Raw genomic sequence first — 18,620 nt, forward strand, 5'->3', positions numbered from 1 at the left:
AACTTATGTGAAAGCTTTATTATAAAGTGTAGATTCATTCAGATCATGTCTGGGAAAGGGACTACAATAGGTGATCAAAAATTTAATAGAATCTTTCAAAATTTTCTTCTCAAGAACTTCTGGATCAGGAGAGATATTACTTATGTGAAAGTGCATACATGAAGTGCACTTTTAATTTTTTTAGATTCTGACACGAAAAAGATCCCACACTTTTCAATGGCCCTAAGTTCCGAGAATAGGTCTAAATTTTTGGCCCTCCACCGGCAAGTGGGATATTAAAACAACAAACAAACAAAAACAAAATCAATTTTGTTCAAATCATGACCCCCATAGGTAGGGTGGGGCCACAATTGGTGATAAAAGTTTTCCGTTGGAATATACGGTATACAAAAACTCTTTAAAAATCTTCTCAAGAATCAAAGGCGGATCTAGCACCGGCGCACCTCTACCCCTCCCCCATCCCTATCCCACCCTGCCCCCTCCGTTTTTTTTTTTTTCATTTTATTTGCTTTTGTAAATTCTGGGGTTTTTTTAACCTGTATATACTCTCAATTTTGTCCACAGGTAAAATTTCATGATCAAAAAAATATACCTAACTTATACAGTAACACTCCTTCACACACAAACGATTTTTTTTTTTTTTTTTGGCTTGTCAAAAAAAAAAAAAAAAAAAAAAAAAAAAAAAACAGCCCCCCCCCTTTCCCCGTTCTGAAATTTTTGGATCAAATATTGAGAACAGCAATAAGCCCGTGATTAGCGATGTATGTTTATATGGAAGCATCCTCAAGTAGTGTAGATTCAAGTTTCTTTTAATCATTACCCCCGGGCCCAGGTTGGGGCCAAAAAGAGCTATCAAAGTTTTACACAGGAATATATAGGAAAATTCTTTAATTTTTTTTTCTCAACAACAGCAAAGCAATGATTAGTCACACCTATATGGAAACATTGCCATGCATTGTCATGTACTAATGGACGACAATATGCTCAGTGAGTGTATGTACACATTGTCGCCGGCGACAATATGAACAGGGCGACAAAATGTACCGTCACAATCACGCTGCATGAATAGCACACGAGATACGTCAATGTGATTTACACACCAATTACATTTACAAATCCACCAAAAAAAAGAGGCGCATGGGCCACATCGCTCACCTGAGCACTTTGGTTCGGAAATAGCAGAAATCAGTTCGGTATTCAAAAGTTTAAATATTAAAGTGCGGAGGGGGGGGGGGTATGATTTGCATGAACAAACTTGAATCTACACCACCTAAAGATGCTTTTTAACTAATATGACTAATAATGGCTTTGTTTTCTAAAGAAGAAATTTTTATTGATATATCCCCTATAACCCTTTGTTAAACTATGATCCCCTGTTTTGCCCCTCTGTGGGATCATGATTTGAACAAATTTGAATCTACATTACCTGAGGATGCTTTTATTTTATGATGACCAATCACGTTTCTGCTGTTTCTTGAGAGTAAGATTTTTTAATGATTTCCCGTATGTATTCCTATGTTAAACATTGATTTGAATAAACTTGAATCTACACTACCTGAGGATTCTTCCATATAAATATGACCAATTATGGCTTTGCTGTTCTTGAGAAGAAGATTTTTAAAGATTTCTCCTATATTATCCTATGTAAAATTTTGATAACCCACTGTGGCCCCATCCTACCCCCGGAGTTATGATTTGAACAAACTTGAATCTACATTACCTGAGGATGCTTCCACATAAGTTTCATATTATCGGCCGTTGTCTTGCCCGATTTTTTTTTCGCCGGCCGACCAATTTTATGCATGTCAGTCGGGTCAAGTTATTTTCGGCGTCTGTGGCCGATTCAATTGAAGCAATCATTGAATAGTCCGTCCACCAACCTTCGATCATCGGCCGACCATCGGCATACAGTTTTTAAAGTCGGTCGTCAGTCAGTCGACATTTAAGAATCGAGTTTTTTGTACAACTGTCGGCCGAAGATGAAAATCAAACTGCGGCCTAGCGAACGATGATTGGGCGACGGCTGGCCAACTTATAAATATTTTTACTTTTAAAGGTATCGGTGTTCCTAGGAATTAATGTGACTACTCTGCGTCGCCCGATACTAGTGTCGGCCGATCATGTTTTTTCAGCCGACGATACGAAAATAATTTGGTCGCCCGACCATCGGCATGTGACCTGAGCATAACATTTTAATTTTGTTATACTGATGATATACAACAAATTGTATATGTTTGCATACTAGCTAGGATGCAGGTTCCTAAGAGAAAATGAATTGAAAATAAAAACATTAGTGAATAGTTAGCACGTTGGTGTGAGCTGCTTTAAGACGACCCCGAGATTCAAATATATTTGTAATATGCTTTGTATTTTTTAAAATAAAGCATATATTTGATCATTTCTGTTGCATTTTATTGATTTACTTACATGTTAAGAAAAATGACACCGGACCAGATAAACTTAACATGTACTGACAACGGACTTTTTGCTTATAAATTGCGATTTCTTAAACATGTTAGCTACAAAAGGCTGTCAGTTGCCTGATACATTGAAAATGAAGTTTCTATTCATATTTTAAAATAAAACAACCATTTCGAGGAATTAAATATAAGAAATTTATAATTTTCCAGCTCACGATCATGGCTTCACACATGAGCATGTGATCGTCAACCAAAACTCCTCAAAATGTATTGTGGATATCAAATACATAAATCTTAGTATGGAATACTGAATGTTGTATCTGTTTTCCAAAATTCAAATTTATTCTTAGAATTATCAAAAAGGTTAAAATTTAGGCATTTTGTATTAATTCTTGTATCTTTTGCGTGACACCGGACGGATTTTATCATAACCTCACCTGTATGTTCATGACAACGAACCATTTTCAGTGCTTAACTTTAAAAGTTTCTTACAACGGTACTGTCTAGGAACTTAACGTGTTCCTGGCCGTGTTCTTTTGGAATATGATTTCATGTTTTGATTATTTGTTTTCCCCTTTATTTAAGCTTCACCTCCCGGGGATAGACAAACTCAATTTCATAGGATATTCCATATCTCTAGCATGTTTGATTGTCGCTATGGGACTTATGATAACATTGAGGTGAGAAATACAGTGCAATTTATTTATGGTATCCTTGAATTTCTTTCTATACATTTATTACATAGTGAGATCTAAAAACCTTTCGTATGAATATAGTAATACCCCCACCCCACTCCAAGGTCAAGGTCAAAAGGTCAAGTAAGGCTACTTTGGAGTGAACAATATAGAAGAATGCACAATTGAAATGGAGAAACCTGAAACCAAACAATGAATGAAATACCTGTTCAACACAATACCTATACAGCTGTACTTCGTGGTGTTTTTAGGACTTCATTCAATTGCAATTCAATAACTCTGATGTATATATACGCAGAATATTATCTTTTCAGTTGACATTATTAAAACCTATCGTTAAAGACTTTTTTTATTGTTGAATTAAGTAGAAATAACTCCTGTCTGATATATCTATATAGTCGTTGACTAGTATGCCATTGGATTTTTTTTCCCTCGAAAAAGGCAGAATGGAAAGACCCTAATGGGAATTTAATAACACTCTTTGAATTATTATCTTATGAATGCCAACAGCAGACAAAAATATCAGATTTGTTCGTTTTCAGGAGGTTGCACTGCCAGAGAAATGTGATTCACATGAACTTATTCGTTTCGTTTATTTTGCGATCCATAATTTGTCTCATCAAAGACGTGTTTCATACACCGGAAGGACGTTCATCCGTCGTAAACAACACAGCAATACTGACATCAGAAGGATCGGTAATGTGTGGCCCCTTTTTAAATTTTTATGCATGCACATACTCTAAGAGAAAGTTTAATTAGCAAAACAAAATATATTAAAAATATACAGAATGCAAAATTTCCCATCATGATGATGCATGCACATATAATAATGAAGATGATGATGAATGAAAAATTACTAATGCTTATTAGGATCAATCTATGAAAATAAAAAATTACATTCCAATTGTATTTTGTTTATAAAATGTGAGGAAAGCTACGGCATTCAAAACACCATTATACGGACAGGGGGTCAAAAGGTTAAAGTATGCGTTTGATTTTGACAAAGATGAAAAATATAAGCTTTGAATCATTATTTTTGGAAAGATATAGTGTCATAACTGCAACGGCAGGGCTAGAAATAATTATTTTTGTTTACTGGTCACTCGGGCTATCGCCTTAAATTTTTACTGGTCAGCTTAGTACTTTCACTGTCCCACTGGGCCAGTAAATTTTAAAAAGACTCGCCCGAAACCATAATAATAATAGTAATATTTTTTATATTGTAATACTTAGATGTACAACTTAACAAAACAAGAAACAGCAGACGTTGGAACACACACCCATGTCCAGTTAACTAGCCCGACATTGAATGAATTTTGTTATGCATAAAAAAAAATGCTGACCTAAAGGGCACATGCCTTCTGCAATGCACTAGCCCAGATTGAAAATTCACTGGCCCCAGACCAGCGGGCCATCAATTATTTCGAGCCCTGTCAACGGTGTGTGCAAATAAATTTTCTTAACACTATAACGCACGTTACTCAATTTGTATGCAAACACAGTTGCATCTTACAAAAAATAATGATTCAATGCTTAACTAAAGACGCAATAATGCAAAACGAAAATGCGTAATAACGCAAAGTGAAATTATAGCCAAAGGCGTTATAATGCGAAGTAAAAAGGCATTGATACTCTTTTCAAAGAGGTACATGTAACGGAAAGTGAAAGGAGTGATAATGCAATATTGAAGGAGTAATAACGCATTTTTTTAAACGGCGTAAATATACCTTTCAAAGGGTGTTATTCTTTTTTTTCAAAATGCGTTATTACACAATGTATGCCTTTCAGAAAGATGTTATAATGCCTTATTACGCCTTTCATAAAGGTGTTATAATGCAATATAAAAAAAGATCTGTTTGTGAAACACTAATGCCCCCGTATGACAACTTACAGCAAAGGTTAAACTTTTTCAAGTGCAAATCAAACAGTTGGTACCCAAAGTAAGGTCTTGTGTCGAGGAATATACCTATGAAATATGAGAGCCCTAGCAGCAACCATTGAATAGATATGGAAAAGGTTAAAGTTATTTTCAAAAGTAAGTCAAACATCCAGGTCAAGGTCAAATGGTCAAAATTAATGGTCCTAAGGAAAGGCCTTCTCACAGGAAATATACTGGTGAAATATGAAAGATGAAGCACCAATCGTTCAAAAGTTATAACCAAGGTTTAAGTTTTTCAAATGTAGGTCAAACTCCAAGGTCAAGGTCAATGGATTACTATTGTTGGTATCCAAAGGAAGGTCTTGTCACAAGGAATATATATGTGAAGTATGAAAGCCTAGCACCAACGGTTCAATAGATATGACCAATGTTAAAGTTTTTCAAAAGTAGGTCAAACTCCAAGGTCAAGGCCAAAGGGTTAAAGATTTTGGTATCCAAAGGAAGGTCTTGTCACAAGGATTACATGTACATATGTGAAGTATGAAAGCCCTACCATCAACCGTTTACAAGTTATGGCCAAGGTTAAAGTTTTTTTCAAAAGTAGGTCAAACTCCAAGGTCAAGGTCAAAGGGTCAAAGTTGTTGGTATCCAAAGAAAGGACTTGTCACAAGAATAACATATGTGAAGAATGAAAGCCCTAGCTGCAACGGTTCAAAAGTTATGGCCAATGTTAAAGTTTTTCACAAGTAGGTCAGACTCCAAGGTTAAAGGGTCAAAGTTGTTAGTTTCCAAAGGAAGGTCTTGTCACAAGAAATACATGTGTGAAGTATGAAAGCATTAGCACCAACCGTTCAAAAGATATGACCAATGTTAAAGTTTTTCAAAAGTAGGTCAAACTCCAAGGTCAAGGTGAAAGGGTTATAGTTGTTTATCCAAAGAAAGGTCTTGTCACAAGAATTAAACATGTGAAGTATGAAAGCTCTAGCACCAATTCTTCAAAAGTTATGGCCAAGGTTAAAGTTGGGTAAAATTTTGCAAAACTGGGTCAAACTCTAAGGTCAAGGTCAAAAGGTCAAATATAGTGGCACCCAAAGAAAGGTCTTGTCACAAGGAATACGCATGTGCAATATGAAAGCCATAGCTCCAACCAATCAAAAGTTATGAGCAATGTTAAAGTTTTTGTGGACAAACAGACAAACAGACAGACAGACGGACGGACAGGGCAAAAACTTCGATACGGGGGCAAAAAAAAACGTTATTATGCTCTTCAAATAGGGTTATAAAGTCTTTCATAAAGACGTTATAACGCCTATTCAGATGACATTACTAGGCTTATAAAAAGGCATTATAATGCCTTTGCACATAGTAATAATGCGAAATGGAAAGGCTTTATAACGTCTATGTGAAATAAATAATTTTCAAAAGCGAAATAATGTTCATCTCAAGTCGATATTGTAAGAACATATGGCTTACCTTAGCGTATTAGGTATACAGCTTGCATGTTCAGGTTTACATTTTCAAATGTTATGAGATTTCCATTGTTGACCAACACAGCAGTTGTTTGTTTGTTTGTTGTTTTACGTTTTCACTCATATTGAGACGCCACCACTTGCCGGTGGAGGACTGCAAAATTATTTGGGGCACATGTGTGTATATTGCTCACATTTTCTTTTATTTAATTTTGATTTATTTATTTCTATTTTATTTTATTTTATTGTAAGGGAGTTAAACACCCATATAAATCAGACAAACAGTTTGCCTGCTGGATCGATATGAGAGTAAAATTTTTCAAGTTTATCAACTTTAATTCTCTTCTGTTGCCAGTTGACACCTGGACAAAGAGTCATGATTTCACAATTTTGTTGAAAGACTGATATTCGTGATGCCAATTCAAATAGATTGCCCGATTTCTTTCCAAGTGGAAAGAAAAAAAAAGATTTTTGAATCTTAACATAAATGTTTATTGTTTAATAATAATTAATATACCGGTATGACCAGCTTAGCCCCACGATGCTTGGGCCTAAAACCCAGATTTTCACAAGAAGAATTGTGACTTTTCTTAATATTTTTTTGCAAATAGTTGTCTGCTATATGTAGATGTGTAGCAGTTTATCAAATTTCTTTAGATATTGCATGAAATAAGATGGCTTTGATCCCACCTTTTATATAATTATTATCATACAATAACACCTTTTCAATTTGCATTACAAAATCTTTTCATTTTCGCTAGTACGCCTGTTCAAAATTTGTAAAAAGCCTTTTTAAAAAGGCGTTAGAATGCTTTAAAGAGGGTGTTAGAACGACTTTTTGAAAACAACGCCTTTTCAGTTGGCATCATTATGCCTTTCTTTGCGTTCTTAACCCTTTTCGGTTTTCTGTTTTCCCGTAGATTGATTCTTATGAGATTTTTGTAGAAAATAATTGGAGCAAATGCAAAAAAATAAATAAATAAATAAATAAATAAATAAATAAATAAATTCTTGTTAGATTAAAAAAGATAAAGTGTTTTGCGGAGGCAACATGATTGAAATTTACTCGGCAAGGTCCCTATATTATAAAATCTCAGTTGATAACTTTTTCACGAATCACCATAAAATTCTATTAAAGTATTTAAGTACATTGTTTGTGGCTATAACCCATATCCGAGCTGCAGTAGTGAAAAGAAGGAATGAATTTACATCAACAAAATTTAGAAATACGCCAGAGAGATTAATGACGAAATTCAGAAGTAATGGTTTTTTTTTTTTTAAATTCATTTTTTTTTTCGAGGTTTGTTTAAGTAGCATATGAAGGATCTCTAATAAGCACACCTGTCTATTTTTTTTAATTTGGGAATGTGTTGCTGAATATTTCTCTATTATAAGAAGCTTTCGTGTGAGACAGTGAACGTTTAACATTTTCGACCTCCCTTGGACCATTTTCAACCAAACCTGGAACAGAAACATGATTAAATAGAATTGAAATTTATTCCAATGAAGGGTAATGACACATTCAAATGGAATAATATAGGGAAGGGAAAAGTAATCGGGTCATTTAAAAAGCTTTATCGTATTAACCATTGAGACAGTAAGGAAAATCTTCTGTAAAAACCTTCGGAAATAGTTTGCAGTTTTAAATTCGTTCAAATCATGCTTCAACCAGGATATGAGGATGGTTTTTTTTTTTTCGTTTAATTCTTTTTATTCCTTTTCTTGTTATGGGACATTATGATGATGCTTTATATAATATATACTGATATACTGATATGTTAATTTTGTATAAAGGTTATATTAAACAATCATCTTTTTAAGAGACATTTTCAATTTTTTCTATTAAAATCATTTTTACTTGATAGAACAAGTCGCAAAAACTTTTGTTCATGTCCTTTAATTTTTAGGCTTATGTTCAAGTCGTTTAACTGTTTCATTTTATATTGACAGAACTGGACGTGTAAGCTTGTGTTTACGTCGTTTAATTATATCCTTGTGGCCAACTACATATGGATTTTTATTGAGGGATTGTATCTACACAACATCATTTTCATATCAACGTTCAAAAAGAGCAAACGGTTCCATTTGTACATCTTAGCAGGATGGCGTAAGTAAAGTGTGAGGGATATATTTAGTCCAGACTTCCCGATTTCCTAGGTCACAAAGCGTCCTTTTAAGTCTTAATTCAAGGTCTTTGTGCATATCTTCTAAAATCAAACTGCTTTTTAAATGTACAATATTTTTTTTTATCCAGAAAGAGAAAATCAAGTAACAATGTATTGATGTATTGAAATAAGTATTACCGCTCTCAAATCAAGATCATTTGGGAAATATCAGGGTCATGGTTGTTATGAGTCTGATTTAAAGTCAAATCTTAACCCCCCCCCCCCCAAAAAAAAAAAAAAAATGATTACACCTCTTACAAAAACCGTTTATTTTTAAAGTCTAAGATTTTATGGACATGAAAAATATTCAATTCAGTTCTATTTTTGTTTTTAAAATTAGGATTAATGGAATAAGATTACCTTGGATAGACTAAGATATTAAATATCAATCGTTGATTTTTTAGCTCACATGAACAAATAGTTCAAAAGCTTTTCTGATCACCTGTTCCCCGTCATCAGTATGTTTGTCCGTCTGTGTGTCCACATGTAAACTTTAAACATTGCACAATTTCGACTACTTCTTCAGAACCAGAAAACCAATTTCATTCTGATTTGCCACAAAATGTCTTTGGGTATAGGGAATTCAGGTCTGTACAATTGAAAGACAACACCTCCTTCCAAGCCCATTGCGTAAATCCAAATTTGTTCAAATCGTGGCCCCCGGGTGGAAAAGTTAAAGCCAACTTGGGAAATCAAAGTTGTACCTTATTATATGTAAAAAAATTACTTATTTAAAATCATAGTAATTTTAGCAAAATGGATTCCCAGATAGTGTAGATTTGTTCAAATCCTATCCACCAGAAGTGAAATGGGTACAACAAGAGGGAATGAATTTTTACAAATGGTTATTTTGAGTTAAAAGTATTTTTTTTTTTTAGGATCTTTTGATCTCTGGTCAAATTAATAAGCAATTTTCTCCAAAGGTAATCTAAATTCGAGTTTGCTAAAAGCATGGCTTCGAGGTAGGGTAGGTTCATAATGGAGGGTCAGAGATTTACATGGGAAATGTAATGAAATCTTAAAAAATCTTCATCTCAAGAACAAGAAGAAAATGACTGGGTAGTATAGATTCATCATAATTCCCCGAGTCTCTTGAGGCTACACTCGGGGATCAGAGTTTTATGAGGAAAAATTCAAGAGTAGTTCGGCTACATCAAATCATATTATCATTATGTAATAGCAGTGAAAATGATTTTATTCTCTTAAATGCATAAATATACATAAAGACATTCTGAAGTTGTGCGGTCCTTTTAATCTATGGTTCCTGTGGACCCGTGGATCCTGTGGACCGGGACCTGAATCGGGTATAAAATTCTCTATAAAGCTTGTATAGAGGGAAAAAAATCTTTAGAAATCTACCTTTTAAGTGAAATATGATGATAAAGAACAATGTTCATCCTCAAAAGTCAGTAAACCAAATTATGAGCAGAGCCAACACCTACCTCTGAAAACAGACGTGGGATCAGGTGCCATGGAGACAATAAGACTATATTACTCATATATGAAAAAAAATGTGAAGATGCTAAACAGCTAAAGGTCGCATAAATCTTCTACTCAAAACTTATCCTAACAATGCACAAACATGGTAGATAAGTGTCTAAAAAAAGTAAGAATCCCCTTCCGACTGGTCACACCCTCTTTTAGCCCTCTGCATTTATCAGGTAATGGGAATAATATGTAGTCAAAAATGTTGTAAAGCTAAAAGAAATGGCTTAATCTCACAACTGGTATAATACGTCAGCAAAAAACGAGCAAACGATGGGTTGTATTTGCAAACAAGTATAATGACCATGGAGTTCTGACTTCATTTTAGATTAAGGGGCTAGTTGGGGTCAGAACAGAAGCTCAATTTTTCGTGATAATGGAGGCGGGATAAATCTTTAAGAAATTAAAATAAATCTAAAGAACAGCAGGGCCATGGTGACTGAAGTGAGCATTTTGACTAAGAAGAGATTTTTATACATGTCTATATTATTTTGAGTATATTTTAACAGTGTTACCAGTTGTTTGTGTTATTCCCTGGATACTGGTCAGAAGTTACCTAGAAGACACATTGTGAGTCGTCAATTTACATGTTGATAGTTATCAGCTTTTAACGCTGTGCAGTCCTTTAATTGATTTCACAAAATAGCTGAATCAATTAATTATCAGACATCACTTATCATAATTGCCCGTTTTTAGTTTCAAGATTTCAAAATTGCATTTATGTTTCAATGCCAAATATGTCTGTTTTAATGCAATTTAGATGTTACATGACACCCTATCCAGCATTTGTAATTCATTAGATCAATTAGGCAACGCGATGTAATCTTTGTACAACGGAGGAAACATCGTGTCAATTGTTTACAAAAATAATGCAGCACTTTAACTTTGTTACGGTGAATTTTTATCCTGATTATTTATATACACTATATAGAATGGAAATATATACTTATTCTAAACAACAAACATATATTAACCTATTTAAGAATGACATATGAGCATTCATGCCACTCCTGAATGATGCTTTTTTTATTTTTAAACCTATTTTTAGAAAACAGCTGAGTTAAGATTTGATGAAGGTAAAGAGATGTAAAGAATACACTTAATTGTTGACAAAACCTAATGGATAGATGGCCGTAGGAGCCGGGGGGGGGGGGTGCACGGGGGGCCCGTGTCCCCCCAATAATTTTGCCGATGTATAGAATACTACAGAAAACATAGCTACTATATACTTGTGCCCCCTCAATAATAACGTCTGATGACCTTGATAGTGCCCCCCCCCCCCCACTGAAAATCTGAAAATGTATGGTTGTGCCCCCCCCCCCCCCAACTGAAATTGCTTCCTACGGGACTGGGTTATTTCAAAATAAAATAACATCTGAAGTAGTTCAGAATAAAATCTAAAAAGGGTGTTTAATTTCTGTTGTTTGGATTTTGTTTTCCATTTCATTTTGGAATTTGTTTGGAATTTCTTTTCAGTGAAAACTTGTTTTATTCACTACCAATAAATTTGCAGCATCCATTAAGAAACCCATAAATCTAAAACTTAATAGAGAATTTAATGAAAATGCAAGTTATTAGATGGCACACGTTCTGAGACAATAATAGTCAAGTTCAAAATTGACTTTATTTCATAAACGTTTGGATGAAATTAAACGAAAAGTTTTGAAAGGAAGTTAAAAGAGAGAATAGGCAGACGGGAAAACGTAGGATTTTATTCTTTCAAAAAACTCATTTCAGCCTTTGGCCTAGGAGATCCAGAAAGAGAAATCCAAAAATGTACGAACGAGAAAATGCAATAACATAAAGCCTGAAATCGATGTGATCTATATCAACTAAAGAAGATTGAAATGCAATCGTCATTTTGAATAGATTTCATTTTGAGTTTGATTACTATTTGCTGTCTTTACATTTTTCGTATAGATAACATGTTAAAGCTCTGAATCTAGTCAGAGATGGTACTTCATTTACTCAATTCCACTTACTTTTGTAGGTGTTGGAGCACTCACACAGCTCAGAATAAGTTTGTTTGGATCATAAGAGGACCTATAGTAGCCACCATTGTGGTAAATGTGCTTTTTTAAAAATGATATTTTTAACATGATCTGGAAAACTCAGAGCTATCCTTATAAATAACCTGACACATTTTTATCAATTAATGACTAAATTAAACGTTTCTGTCAATACATAATAGGTTTTTTTTTTCGTTTTGACAGGTCAATTTCATTTTTTTCATCAACATAATACGGGTTATTTTTACAAAGTTAACAGCATCGCATATGCATGACAGCCATCGCTATCGGTAAGATTTTAAATAAATCTGATTTATTATTATTTTTTTAGGGTAGGGTAAGTCAGGGTAATTTCGACCACCGTTTAATTTCGACCACAGGAACTCAAAACCACACAAAGACCTACGGAAGTGTTGAGACAAGTTTAATTTATTCGGAATTATAGAAAACTATTCCTCAAATTGTGTGCCGTAGTATAATTGTTCATTGCAAATATGGCTCGATCAGAGATATAAATAATATTTTTCACTATCATTTATGTCTCCAGTTTGACATTCGAAGTCCCAGTCTTCAGTGCGCTTGATTTGATCAAGGAATTGCAAGAGAGACAACTCGTACAACCTCTTTTTAAGTTTAACCTTGTTCAACAGTCTACAGCACGAGTTAAATTAAAATTGTTTTATTTCTTCTTGGAATATCTTTAAGTTGCAGAATTTTATAAATTTATCTTGGATTTCTCTCAAAATGCACAAGAAACGTCCATTTGATTTTGGTCGAAATTACCCCTACTGATTTTAAGGACGCGGGGTAAATTCGACCACTTATTCTGAAATATACGTGTAAATTGTCTTCAACAGCTGTTTAAAGCAATGCAGAGTTAGATCTTAAATAATTATACTGTATATGTACAATATTATCTACACATAACCTTTAATATTAAAAAAAATATGTCAGATTATTTAATTAACATATGCATGCCTAGCTATATATAATCCAAAAGGTTCCAAACCCGTCAAATTAACAAAAGGGAGGGTGCAGGCAATATTAAATATATGTAAAAAAAAAAAAAAAAAAAAAAGTCAGATTTTTGTCAATTTTTTTATTATTACGTATGCGTAAACTTTGACGAATAAGACTGAGGCTATCGAAAACCAACGAACCAGTCGTATTAAGATCGTATCACAAAGTCCAGGTAAAAAAATCCAAATAGTTCCCAAAATATCAGAACAACACACCAAAAGAGCTGCAACAATCTTGAAACAAAAAAAAAACCACTATGATGTTACACGAAATACTGAAATGATTTGTTCGAGGTTAGGTTTTTTTTCGGGGGGGGGGGGGGGGGGGGGGGGGTTCAGAGGACTTTGCTTCTGTAAATCTTTATTTAATTGACGTATCGAATTTCTCAGGATCTATCTCTCTTAAGAATTAACAAAACACGTAAAATACGTATATTAACAATGCATTCCAAATGAATGTGTATATGGTAAAAATTAGAAATATACGCAATTCTAATGTTATGCTGAAACCTTGTACATATATATACAATCTGAATGATTCTGTTGTGAAAAGACGATATTAAATAAAATTCCTTTTGGGTTGGAGAATTTAAAAATCAACAAAGAAATTATTTGTGGGATCTGAGAAATTTTATCTATTTGCATAACTATATATCACAATTCTAAATGATAGAGTTGGCAAATTAAAAGCAGAATTTAGAATAAAGAATAAGAATTTTGAAAGATGTCTATAAGACAGCATTGAAAAGCTTATGTAACCCAGCCCATATCTTTACTGTATGGATATTAGTACTTATCCATCTTACTCTGTTTATTGAGAGAGATAGAGATAGATACACGTATTTTCTAAATAAGCAATATAGTTTCTCGGACCATAAATTTTGAATAAAATGTGACAGGTAAAGTTTACTTGCATTGCAAGAGTTATCTTTCTTTTTGATGTTTGTTGTGGTCGAAATTACCCCGAGGCCGCTTGAAATTAACCCATGCGACATGCTTACTTATTTTTAAACCAATTCATTATTTTTTATGCATTTTTAACTCCTAAAACAGAAAAATCTGAAGAAAAAAATCAATCTCAATTACCTTGAATCTTTTTTAACTAGAACATTTGAAAACAGTCATGTTTTGTGGATTGAAAGCCACAAATCAGCAAAAGTGGTCGAAATTACCCCACTCTACCCTAGTCTAATAGATAACAAACAGTAATCGGGCTCAAAAATCATTGGAAAAAATACAAATGCGGAGCAGAGCAAACACGGACCTCTAAAAACATCAGAGGTGGGATCAGGTGCCATGGAGGAGTAAGCATCCCCTGTTGAACGGTCACACCCGTCGTGTACTCCTTGTTATGAGGGCAAACGGAGAATCCAAAGACAATTCATTGAAAAAAATAAATGACCTAATATTTTTTTTATGAAAAACTGGGTCAACATTCGATTTAACGACAGGTTGTATTTGCTGATGAAGTCTTTGCATTGGCCATAGAAATTGTAATAATGACGTCATTTAACGAGACCGTTGATATCCGTGTATCATCAACTTATTTGTCAATATCCTTCTCCATTTTAGAAATTACTCGTACGTTGAGAATGTTCTTGCTTATCGGACTTAATCGGATCAAATGGGAAGCATAAACTCCATATGCAGGTGATAGTGTTATATTGCTACGGAAATAAGTTGATGATAGAAATGTTGACGATAAAAATGTTGAAGTCATCACGTTTAGCATAAAGATTTTTTATTACTTTGCCATTAATGTCTTTCACTAGTAAAATATCAAAATATTAAACAGATGTGTCAGACTCTGTGGTGTCTGTTTATTTCGAGTGCATAGTGATATGTCAAATCAACGTAGGAACGGAAATGAATATTATTAATTGATAAAACGTGGTTGATATATCTAAGTGTTGAATTGAAGGCCACATTAAGAGGCTTCTTTTCATGTAGAAGATTTTGCAGAAATTCTGCTTCATATGAATTCTAAAATAGATCTGCAAATAACAAGGCGCAATTAGTACCCAGGGAATTCCAACAGATTTTTTGAAGATTTCATCTCTAAAAAATATATTGTCAGTCACAAACTCTAGCATCTTTTAATATTAACTTCAAAGTACTTATGTGTAAAATCAAAATGTTTTATACACGATAATTTTGCAAATGACCAATGACAAGGTAAGTAAATTAAAGAATTCCATTTTTATTGAGAAAGCAGCTGTCAGTGATGTCAAAAAGTCCCGAATTCAATTTATTGTAGGGAATGGTTGATAAATGTGTTGAAAATCCGTATGTTTTGATTTTATTTAATTTGGTTAAAATTTTGTGATTTCAAAATTTTAAAAGCTCCTTGGAATTTCTAAGTATTTCCATCTGATTAACACCATCTCTCAAATATATTGTCGTACAGTACTCCTGAACTTTTGTCTTCACAGCTGAATAATATTTAAGTATATGTATAGCAGACGGCTTTAGATTCGTCATTAAAATCGCTTCATTTGACTCGATATGTTTTGCTTTTAACAAGGCATTTTCCCCCTTTTCAAACATACATGTAATGTTTAAAGATGGAGTCTACCCTAGAAAAAATTCCGATATTACAATTTTTATTCAAATTAAAAATACTTATACATGGCTAAGGTAAGAACTTTGATTTACTTTGATAAAACTTGTAACGGAATTTATAAACTGAAGTAAACTATAGCTTACTAAATTATTTTTGAAAAGGCACATACCATTTTTTTTATGTAGCAAAAAAACTGCATAGTTATACAATTTTTCCATTCTATGGACTATTTCATCAGTATTAAGTTCCTATAATATTTTACTTCAGAAAGTAACCTAATTATAATTTGTTACATTTTACAAGCTATTTTGAAATGAAAATCAAACATTGGCTTATGTTTTTTCACCTCCAAAGCAACATACATTTAGTAACTGTTTTAAAAGTCAAAACGAAATAGCAAATTCTTGTTATGTTGTCATAGTACCCAGGTATACCCTTTTAGATCAAGCTACACATGTAAGTTAAGCAGGATTGAGTTTAAGCTCTTTTCTAGGCTTTACGTTTGGCTGTAAATGACAAATTCCCATCAATTGTAATGTATATATTTTAAATTTATATGTCAAATTAGGGTCCATAATACCCAACTTTGTCCTTTGCACCGCTTCTACGTAAACACTGATAATCTTTTTTTCTTAAAATGTATCTTGCGATAATTTTATGAAAGAAATTTGATGAATAGCACTTCAATAAATTTCATTTTAACTTCAGAAAGCTAGCCCGCTCCACCCTGGTTCTAATCCCTCTTTTTGGTGTGTACTACATGATATCTGTTGTAATGCCAGAATGTATGGATCCAAGTGTGGAACTTATCTGGCTGTATGTAGAGAGTGGAGTCAACTCATTTCAGGTTAGTATCCGGAATGTATGGAACTTGCCTGGTTGTAACTATGGAAATGGGTTAACTCATTTCATATAAGTGACAGGAACACTCAGCCATTTTTATTTTTTTTATCCTGATCTTGAGTTTCGCAGACTTTGTTTGAAAATCAGCAACGCATGTCATCATTGGAATAAAGCGAGTCTTGTCTATACTGGATACATAAAGATAATCCTTTTCATGTTTAAATATATAGGCTTATATTTTGTAGGGTTTTCTCGTGGTGTTACTTTTCTGTTTTCTTAATGGAGAGGTAAGGAAATTAAACGCACATGATACTTATGATAAACGATAATTTCAAAAGTTACCCGCATAACATTTTATTTTATGTGTGACAATCTGGACTATATTCCACGATCCTATTAAATTAAATACAGGAGCACACGGCGGGTCTGACCGGTCGGCAGGGGATGCTCACTCCTCCATGGCACCTGATCCCACCTCTGATGTTTGGAGGTCCGTGTTTGCCATGCTCCTATTTTGTATTGTTTAATGGACTTTTGAGCTTGAATACTGTTCGTTATCTTCATATAAACGTATTTTTTCATTGAAACGTTGAAGAAACGAAGAGCGTAAAATTCAGAAAGCGTTATTCAGACAAATGTAGGCCTAAGAATAACTAGTTTTAAATATTTTTACATGTTTTCGTCATGTTCTTATTCCTTCTTTATGTATATTTTAACAATTTTATTTCACATTAATTCAAGGTTCAACAAGAAATACGTAAGAAGTGGAACCGGAAGTGGAAATTACGCCGGTTCAGCACTGCATCATCTCGATCAACTAGAACTCTCTCGATGGGATCAACAGTGTTATTTAAAGACAAGCATCTCCCAGCTATGATTCTTCGGAGTGACATTCCTAAAGAGAATAAAAACGGTGTTAAACAAAATTTTGAATTAAAGAATTTGTGTAAACAGTCTGACTGCAATCTCGAAGAACATAAAGATGAAGAGCATGAATGTATTAAATTATTATAGTCTCAAATCTAGGGCTGTTGGTTTTTTTTTTTTTTTAGCTTTGATTGGTTCTCTCTATTGAGACCTTAAATGATGATCTGTATGTTTTTAAAAATGAAAATGAATAAAAATTTCATAGAAATATCATGTATTAGGTATTTAAAAAATCCTGTTTCCTCTCTAGAGATTGATTTATTAATATAACCTATCATTGGTTCGTATTTTGACAGACTTGTTTCATACCAATTGTTAGGCTTTTGTTTTTAGGTCACCTTAGTCACTCAGGTGACCCATTGCTATCCGTTTTTGTCCGTCGTCGTGCGTCATCCGTCGTGCGTTAACTTTTGATCATTTTCAACTTCTTCTCTAGAACCGCTCAACCAATTTCAACCAATTTTGGCATATAACTTCTTTGGGTGAAGGAGAGCACAAATTGTGAATTTCATGGTCCCTGTCCCCCTGGGGCCCCAGGGGTGGGGCTAAAACCACCAAAATTGATGCAATCTTTAAAAATCTTCTTCTTTACTCCTGGACATCAAGCAGTCAAACTGTTGGCATGATTGTAAAATAAACATTGGGCCCTCTACCTAAATTGTGATATTCATGGCCCCAGGGTCAGGGGTTCTGGTGCTAGGGCGGGGCTCTATTGATTATATAGTGAAAATGCATTAATTCTTTGAAAATCTTCTTCTCTGCTCCTGGGTATTATTTAAACAATCTAAGTGCATGGTAATGGTGCACAAGGATGCTTTTTTCAAAATTGTGAAATTTATGGCCCCTGGATCAGGGGCTGTGGGGGGGGGGGGGGGGTCTTTTTATTATATAGTGAAAATGTATTAATTCTTTGAAAATCTTCTTCTCTGTTCCTGGGTATTGTTTAAACAAACTAAGTGCATGGTAATGGTGCACAAGGATGCTTTTTCCAAAATTGTGAAGTTCATGGCCCCTGGCTCGGGGGTTCTGGTGTTGGGGGGGGGGGGGGGGGCTCTATTGATTATATAGTGTAAATGCATTAATTCTTTGAAAATCTTCTTCTCTGTTCCTGGGTATTATTTAAACAAACTAAGTGCATGGTAATGG

General features: G+C 33.9%; 1 protein-coding gene across 1 annotated transcript in view; it reads left to right on the plus strand.

Annotated features, from left to right (window-relative positions):
* LOC133180707 (corticotropin-releasing factor receptor 2-like) overlaps positions 1-17,687 on the plus strand; it is a 28,151-nt gene extending 10,464 nt beyond the window's left edge. Inside the window, exons 6-14 of the mRNA XM_061315177.1 lie at positions 3,006-3,100; positions 3,658-3,811; positions 8,414-8,570; positions 10,623-10,683; positions 12,104-12,176; positions 12,327-12,412; positions 16,413-16,551; positions 16,793-16,834; positions 17,289-17,687. Coding sequence (XP_061171161.1) covers positions 3,006-3,100; positions 3,658-3,811; positions 8,414-8,570; positions 10,623-10,683; positions 12,104-12,176; positions 12,327-12,412; positions 16,413-16,551; positions 16,793-16,834; positions 17,289-17,561 — 1,080 coding nt within the window. The 3' untranslated portion in view covers positions 17,562-17,687. The remainder of the gene's footprint in view (positions 1-3,005; positions 3,101-3,657; positions 3,812-8,413; positions 8,571-10,622; positions 10,684-12,103; positions 12,177-12,326; positions 12,413-16,412; positions 16,552-16,792; positions 16,835-17,288) is intronic.
* Positions 17,688-18,620: the final 933 nt, after the last annotated feature.

Source organism: Saccostrea echinata, unplaced genomic scaffold (assembly GCF_033153115.1).
Source record: "Saccostrea echinata isolate AGI-Se365-2 ecotype Australia unplaced genomic scaffold, CSIRO_AGI_Sech_v1 ptg000007l, whole genome shotgun sequence".
Lineage (NCBI taxonomy): Eukaryota > Metazoa > Mollusca > Bivalvia > Ostreida > Ostreidae > Saccostrea > Saccostrea echinata.